The sequence below is a fragment of the Callorhinchus milii genome, unplaced genomic scaffold, assembly GCF_018977255.1.
Source record: "Callorhinchus milii isolate IMCB2004 unplaced genomic scaffold, IMCB_Cmil_1.0 Scaffold5, whole genome shotgun sequence".
Classification (NCBI taxonomy): domain Eukaryota; kingdom Metazoa; phylum Chordata; class Chondrichthyes; order Chimaeriformes; family Callorhinchidae; genus Callorhinchus; species Callorhinchus milii.
The window spans coordinates 7049595-7058496 of record NW_024704746.1 but is presented as its reverse complement, the minus strand read 5'-3'; the positions used below and the strand labels follow the sequence as shown (position 1 = coordinate 7058496).

General features: G+C 44.1%; 1 protein-coding gene across 1 annotated transcript in view; it reads left to right on the top strand.

Annotated features, from left to right (window-relative positions):
- Positions 1-4301, top strand: part of astn1 (astrotactin 1) — a 620426-nt gene extending 616125 nt beyond the window's left edge. The window contains 2 exon segments of the mRNA XM_042334960.1: positions 3656-3865; positions 4273-4301. Coding sequence (XP_042190894.1) covers positions 3656-3865; positions 4273-4301 — 239 coding nt within the window.
- Positions 4302-8902: the final 4601 nt, after the last annotated feature.

Here is an 8902-nt window from a genome sequence, read left to right as displayed (position 1 = left end):
TCTCAATATTATTATTATTAATATTCATTAACTGGAAGGCCACTGAAATAAATAAGAATAAGAATAATCCTTACATATATTACAGAGGCTTTCATGTCACGAAGATGTCGGGTCTCAACGCACTTCACAGGACAAACTATAAGGTGTAGTGACTGTGTGTTGTGTAAGTGAAACGCGGCAGCCATCTTCCGAAGGGAGGGGAGGAGACAGGAGGAATGAAAGGACTTAGCTGGTTATTCAGTGCTGCACAAGCAGGTGAGGGCAGTGGCCTAGCAAATGACAATGGTCGCAATTATAACGTACGCCTGACTCCACTTACAAAATTTCACTCGAGGGGAAATTACCTTTGTGTGGAGAGGTTGTGGAAGGTGCCTTTCCTTCTGCTGTGCTGCTCTGCAGCCTTGTGGAAGGACAGGAGTCACCACTCCAGCAAGAGGTGAGCTCCACTGATTTGAAGCTACTACTGAACACTGTGCCTGGAGCCTGCTCACACGTGTCGCTGCTGGCAGCAAACTGACACTCCTCTCCCACCCTCTCCTCCGACTTACCCTCTTGTCTATAATGGGCCAGGTTTCAAACCTTACTGTACACCGCAGAGCAAAGGAAAAAACCTTTGTTGGCCAAGACCCCTAACGTCGGCAGAGTGTTTGTTCATGACGAGAGTGCTACCCACTGAGCCAGCCTGACACAATCCTTTTACAGCAGGTGAATATAGTCCAGATAGATAGGAGGGAGAGTGGGGATGAAGGTAGACTTGTACTGCTATCGGCACAGACTAGTAGTAGCTTTATCCTGGACTTAATGCTAAACAACAACAAATTGCATTAGTATAGTGCCTTTCACGCGTGTCAGGAGGACGTGGGGTGGCATTAGAGGAGAAGGAGCTTACTTCTGCCCCTGAGCCAGAAACCTTTCATACTCACAATGATGTGCCAAAAGATACGTTTCTGTTCGCCAGTAGTGAAGCCCTCGCTAATACCTAATTCACCAAAAGATAAATGAAAGTGGAACAAGATTGGTCTGGATGAAGAAGGCAATTCAACCCATCCAATCTCTTCCGTCCAGGACACCCACCCCCACAGCATCAAGCTGCTTTTTTTAAAATGAGTCCACCTTTCCTTGCAACCTGTTTCAGTCATTGATTACCCTCTGCCCTGCTCAGGTCCAAATCCCTGACTGCCCAGTACCTTGGGATGGCCTCCTGACCTGAAAGGCACTATACAAATGTTGTATTGTAAACTTGATGCGAGAAAGGATTAGAGGGGTATAACATAGGGTGGAGGCTAGTGTGGCGTGTAAACAGTGCCATACACTAGTTAGACAAGGTGCCTAATTTCCATGTTGTATCATTGTCTGCAACTCTATGTACTTTTTGAGCCGTCTCACATTTCTTTTAAAAATCTTAGTCAAGTGACCCACTCTTTAATCACAGCAAAATAATCTAACCGTGCTTTGCGGAGCACTGCACGCACTCTGGGCAGCATGTACGCAGAGCTCTGCTCAACCCTAAGCGAAAGAGCAAAGAGGAGCTTTAAGTGTATGGCCAGCACCCAATCCCTTCTCTCCGCTACAATCGCTGTGTAAACTGTCCATTAGCTATCACGGGAGCTGAATAATGATGCCAGTTCTCTGCACTTATCACCGATGGACTCTTCTGATGTACTTTGTAAATGTTGGCAAGCCATACCGAAGAAACTGGAGTGTTATCAAAGGCAGAAAGCAGACACTTTGGGAACGGCTGGAGATTCAACTTCTGAGGCCGAAACTCATCTGGCAGAACTTGTAACCGACATTGATGTGCAGTTATTTTAATGAGTGATTAGACATCCGTCTTTAATTATGCCCACTCTGAATGATCTGTAAATTGGCATTAAACAAATCCTCAAAGTGGATATCAAATAGTTTCAGCCCTCGCGCACTTTAATGTTCATAATCCAATCGGTTACTTGACAGCACAGCAGGTTCTGTCCTCTCTCCTCAGGGATCTGGTCCAAGTCCAGACTGGACTGATGGGCTGATAGGTTCCTCCCCCTTTGACTGTAAAGCTCCCTTAGTTAAATAACTTTGAGCGTTGTGAACTCTTAACACATGTAGTACCTCAATTCAGCACTAGATTGGCAATCTCACTCTGCAAACCACAAGCATGGCTAATGGGGAAACTGACACAATCCTTTTACAGCTGAGTGAATGTAGCCCAGAGTGACGGGAGGGAGAGTGGGGATGCAAGTAGACTTTTACTGCTGTTGGCACAAGTGGTAGCTTTATCCTGGACTTGGGTTTAGTGTCTCATCCAAAGGATGGCAGCTCTGACAATTCAATGTCAGTCTGAACTGTGAGCTCAAGTCCCAAATGTGGGACAGGAACCAACCCATAGGTGAGAGTGCTACCCACTGAGCCAGTCTGACTCACGAATGCCACATGATTCCTCTTTGAATTCTTGATTAATCCAATTAATTCTCATCCTCTGCTATTTAATGAGTACAAGTACACTTTCCCTTCATTAGCAAGTTTATTAGACCAATCTCCTCGGTGCTGGGCACATTCATCTTTTACTCATAATTTCAAATCTCTCATTAATTCATTGAAATAAGTCAGAGACTACACAATTAATTAAGTGCCCCCACACGCACACTTAATGATTTATATGGAAACAAATGTGTTGGTATTAATTGTAGCACTAGCTGGGCTTTCAAACAGATCCATTCATTCTGCTCTGGTGTGGGAGGACTGAAACCTGTGTGTATCTTGTTTAGGATCTTTCCCATTTTTCTCCCCCCTGTAATAACAACAGTAAACCTTCGATACATTTGATGCAAAGCCTTTCACGGCAGAAAGACATCTCAAAGCACTTCTCCGGATTAACTCTAAAGTGTGCACAGTGTTCCACAAACAACACACGTCTTTTCTGACAATGCAGACACACAAGCTCTCTGTCTCTCCCTCTCTCTCGCTCTCTCTCTGTATTGGAGTGTCAGCCTGGACTGTGACATGGAGTGAGTGAACACTTTTATTTGGGAGGAATAAACGGGCAGCAATCTAAGGTGAGGAGCTTGAGCTGTCTCCATCTCCTGTGTTCTCTATGGTGACAAAATAATGGTGGGATCAAGTAATTCAACAACAGCAACAAGTTGGTGCCCACCAACATACAGTGCCCTCCACGCCGGACGGTGTCTCAGAGTGCTTTAACAGTTTAGGATCCCAGGACCGAGCCAGGGGGAGGGGGAGGAGCCAGGGGGAGGAAGGTGACTAAAGGTGCGGTCGAAGAGAAAGGTCTTCAACAGAGACCTGAAAATGGGAAGGGAAGGAGCGAGGCGAAGGGAGTGAGGAAGACAGTTCCAGAGCCTCGGGGCATAGTGGCTGAAGGCACGGCCGCCGAGGGTGGAGCGGAGGACTCGATTCCGACAAACATTGCAGGGAGGGGCATGGACGGGGTGGGGGGGTGGGTGGGGGGTTGGGGGTTGGTTTCAACCATCTCACACAGTGCCAGGAAAGGTGCTTTGTTTGAAAATTGTCAAGGAAATGAGAGAGAGAAGAAAAAATCTCCTTTTGATGTATTTTTACCGCTGCGAGCCGAAAGGTGGGTCTTGTTTTTTTAAAAAGAGAGATTTTAAGGAGATTTTTTCCTACTGTTTTCTACTACTTACTTTTGTTACAGGAGTTCAGCTTGCAAGATGGTGTCACTATGGCAACAGCATACTAATAATATACCATAAAACCTGTTTTACACCCACTCTACACATGACGCAAATCCCCCTCCCCCGCCTCCATTTTACGGTCACAGCGATCTCTTTTGGCATGGACATTGGAGAGAAGATGGTGATGAATGGACCAAGGAATCTCAAAGGCCCCAGTGGCCAACTTTTTGGTGGGCCAAAAAAATAAATTTTCTTGGTTGAATAGTTTTTGATTTATGACCCAGTCTACCTGCCGGGTGGACATTAAATAGCAGATTTATCCTGATTCGTTGCATCAAATCTCTCCAAAACTCTTTGACCAGCTGTGTATTCTTGAAGCTTGTACCAAATCTTTTCTCTCACAGCACCTTGATTAAACAGTTCAGTTCCTCTGGATGAAACCCAGGTCCTTCTGAGCAATTTTCCTGCTAAAATCAAACTTTAGCAAAACTGCTCCATGTTCTGCCTTCAACCAATTTGCATTAACAGGGAAATGAGACTAGTTGGATAGCTCTTTCAAAGCACAGGCACAGGCAGGATGGGCCGAATGGCCTTCTTCTGTGCTGTAAAATTCTATGTTTCTTTGTTCTAACTCTAGTCACTGTCCATGAGCCCATTATTGGGTAAGAAGAGAGCCACACCCTCAAACAACAACAACTTGCGTTTATATAGCGCCCCTCACACAGGGTAGCGACCCAGAGCAGTTAAACAGTGGTCACCTCTGCCCTTTCCCCTATCCCCCTAAGAAACAGAGTGTCCTTCACCCGGCTCAGATTTAACTTATTCAGCAAGAAATAAACAAAATTCATCAAAAAAAATTCATAAAACAAATCCCACAACTATGTACCCTAACCCCTAATCAAACCAATTCAAAGCAAACAAGAACAAAAAATACATTGACATTGCACCACTCTTCCAACTGCTCACAGAAAGATCTTATCTGCTTGAGTCAACCTCCACATTTGGAGTCCTTTCTCCTCTCCTTTCTTTTGAGTGGTTCGCCAAACATAGTTCCACATACTTTTGCCCACCTGCTGCACCAAATTAATCTTTTCTAGTAGTAGACCAGCCGATTCCTTACCCACCGTACTGATTCATTCACCTGGCTCTGTAAGGGTAAGCACAAACGCACTCCAATCCACTGATCCTCACCACACCAATGTGTGCCACTCTCAGTCCCCGTTTCATTCTTCTCTTTATCTCATTGTTTTTTTCTTAATTGCCCTTTACTTCTTAAAAGGGATATCCTGCACTTGGAGGCGTCCTGTAAAGAATATTTTATTATGGTATGTGCTCCTGACTTGAACGGTATTATACCAAAAGGAGAACTGCTATTATTATTATAATATTATTATCTGGGCTTGGTGCTGCTGGCCTCAGTAGGGGGAGGAACACTTGATGTATCATGCAAGCTAAGGTCAACTGTTCTTCCCAACAGTTGCTCAGTTCGATGGCTCATAGGAACAGGAATAGGTCATTCGGCCCTTCCGCCATTCTATTAGATCATGGCTGATCTTTACAGGCAATTCACTTTACAGTATATTCTGTGAAGCGATTTGAGACATCTCAAATACGTGATGAGGTGCTATATCAAATGCAAGTACTGTTATATTATTATCTGTACCTCAACTCCATTTACCCGCCTTTGCTCCATATCCCTTGATACCCTTACTTAATAAAAATCTATCCACCTCAGGGGTGCAAGAAAGGTGGAGCGTGGAGAATAAAAGAAAATCTTACAACAAAAATTACTTCCATTTGATATAGTGCCTTTCACTATATCAAATGGAGGACGTCTCAAGAGTTTCACATTATTTACTGTGAAGTACAGTGACTAAGTATTTTATAGGAGCAAACACAACAGCCAATTTGAGCACATCAGTGTCTCACAAGTAGCCAAGAAGTGATTGACCGGGATGTCGGTCAGGACACCAGGAGAAACTCCCTTCCGAAGAGTGCAAATATTTTTGAAAAATGGCACAAATGAAATGAGATTGTGTTACCAGTGGAGTAGTGAGACATGACTGAGATAGACTGTCACCCAGTGGTGTAGTGAGGCATTGCTAACATAGTCTGCCACCCTGTGTGGTGAAACCTGCTGATTTTTCTCTTGTGCAGTGTTATTTTTATATAGAAATGTATCTTTTTAGAAATCGTTTTAGAAATCTCCTAAGTATGGTACTAATTTGGAGGCTTGGCTCTTAAAAAAAACACACGGCTTGCAAATTAAGACAGGATTTAGAAAATGTTTACAAAATTCTGTACAATTTTACATTTTACGTCAGTGTGCTTATATATATATATTAAAAAAACTTCAGGTCTTTTAAAGCAAAACCCTCCCTAAAATAATGCTACGTTTCCTAGTTTTGAAGTGTCACCCTGCTGTTAAATAAAACCTAGGGTTCTGTACACTGAATCATTTAAACACTGAGGTGCTGTGGCACATTTTTATCTAATTTAAACACGGGCATTAGTGGCGAAACAGAATCCCTTCCAGACCGACAGTAATTGGTCTGAATCACACAATGTAACGTTCTTTACAGCTTCCCAGATGTGGGAAATCCTTTCTTTTTCCATCTGTGTTCGCTTCCCCTCAAACTGCTGAAATCCGCTGGGAACAGCCGGCAGCTGCTGCCTCGCTGATGTCATTGCTTTGAAGTCAGCGATCGGCGCAGGGTCGTGTGAATGTCAATGGGGCATGACCAGTCATCACAGGAGCTCCAAGACGCTCTCTCACACGCAGCCTCACACGACCTAGCATTTTATCGCTCAGAACGATGAGGTCTTGTTTGGTTTGCAGCCAGGAGCTTGGCTTGAACCTGGCAGATCGCACTTAGTCTATCCATCTACCTATTGATCGAGGGCCTGGATTTGTTTTTGGGTCAGCCGTATGTGTGACACATGTGGAAACCCATCACCGTGCTCAAGAGTATCCAAACCAAACTGAGCATTCCATGCATCCCACCTACCCATGGAAATCCCAGAGATAGATTGTTGGAATGGAATGGGCTGTTGGGTTGTCTTGCGAAGGGTCCTCTCTTTCCAAAGTTGAACTTGGTTCTTCATAGTTCATGCCGTGTTTTAAAGTCTCACTCAGATCTGCCCTATCTGTCTGCCTGTTCAAACCTAGACTCTGGATTAAACACAAACATAAACACCAGGGAGCTGGGAAAACTCAGCAGGTCAAGGCAGCATCCATGGAGAAAGGAAAGTGAGTCCACAGCCCTTCGTCAGAACAAGTTGAGAGGGGGAGGCAGGACAAAGGAAGACAAAGAAGACAAAGGAGAGAGTGTGTTACTTGATGGGTTAAAGAGGTGATAGCGGCGTAAAACAAAAGGTGGGGGTGGGTTGAAACAAAACTGGGGAGAAGAAGTGTTAATAGTGCAGAACAGGCAACACACCAGAGAGAGATAAAGAGTGTCTGGGGTGATGATTGTAATAATTGTATTAAATATAAGTTGTATAAGTTCTGTAGCTCAGTGGTTAGAGCACTCGCTTTGCAAGCGAGAGACCTGAGTTCAATTCCAGGCACGGCGAAACTTTGGGCAAGTTTCCTTACTCCACACGCCTAATAATAATCCTTCCAAAAACCAAAAAAAAAAATTGGTCATTTTTAATCTACAACTGTTTGTGGGACATTGCTGTGCGCAATTGGCTGCCGCGTTTGCCCACAAATATACAGTCAATTCACTTTACAGTGTGTTCTGTGAAGCGCTTTGGGACGTCCTCCCGACGTGAAAAGCACTATATCAAATGCAAAGATTATTATTATTATTAAGTTGGAGAGTACATTTTACAGGTTGAGTTTCTCTGTAATTCCATGCCTCCATCCATCCTAGTGTGTTTATATGTGGAAAATGAGCCTTAGGTCCCCTCTGTCTGTTCTTGGGTAGAAACTCAATGTGACCAAAGGCCTGGTCAAAAAGCTGGACTTTCTGGGGAATGTTTGAAAGCAGAGAGAGAGAGAGAGATGAAGTGGTTTGGGACGAGAGTTCAAGAGGGCAGGACTGTAGTGGCTGATGGCCTTACCTCCGGTGGTAAGAGTGGAGGGAGTGAGAGCAAGCAGTACACAGCCTGGCTTATTTGGTAGAACACTGGGTCAACAGGTTTGTTTGTGGGACACTGCTGTACACAATTGGCTGCCGCATTTCGCCCACAAAACACACCAACAATCCACTTTACAATGTATATATCTATAAGCGCTTTGAGACGTCTCAACGACATAATAAGGCTCTATATCAAATGTAGGATTATTATTATTATTAAGGTTATAGGTTGGAGCCCCCATGTTGGGACTGGAGCGCACAGTCCAGCTTGATGCTCCAGTGCAGCATTGAGGGGAGCGCAGGATTGTTGGAGGTGCCATTCTTTGGATGAGAAGGTTCCCGCTGCCTGGTCAGGTGGACATTAAAGATTCCATGACACTATTTAAGAAGAGGAGCTGCTCCAACAATCCTCCAGATAAATTGCTTGTTCATCTCATGGCTGTGTGAAAGATGGCTGTCATTTACCGACTGTATGCAATTGTCAACAATTCCTAATTTGCTTTGAGACTTTTGATGTTGCAGATGTTACATTAAAGTTTCAACACAAGAACTTGAACTCAATCTTTCAACCTAGATGCCACCAACTGAGCCAGGCTGACACGAGTTAAGCTTAATATAATAATTTGTGCATTCGGCACATCACTTGTCATGTGAAGAACATGTAAAGCGCTTCACAAGTTTCTGTAAAGTGGAGTGACTGTGTATTTTGTGGGATCTAGGCCCATGAGTGACGAGGTTAAGACTACCCAAGCTTTACAATCAGAGTACTGACCATGTCACTGATCTATCAGAATGTGACTGCGCTATTGGAATGTATAGCATGGCTGCAAGCAATGGGTGTGGGGGAGGAGGGGGGTCTATAATTTGGTGGTTTCTAACGAGGTTACTTAAAAAGAAAAGAAAANCTATATCAAGAAGACATTCATGAACGCTGCTAGGATTTGGAGATCATACAGTCAAAGTGACGTACCTCTGGTTACATTAGGAGTCCTTACTCAGGTAGAAATTGTCACACATTAGAGTCTAATATCACACTACAGTGTATTTATGTCTATAAAATTCAAAAGCAGCCAGCAGCGAGGACACTCCTCCCATTAAATAAGGGTGGGGTAGGTTATGGAGGGGCAAACCTCTTCACTACGACAAGGGAATCATACCGTTTACACTTCACATGCTCAGCCA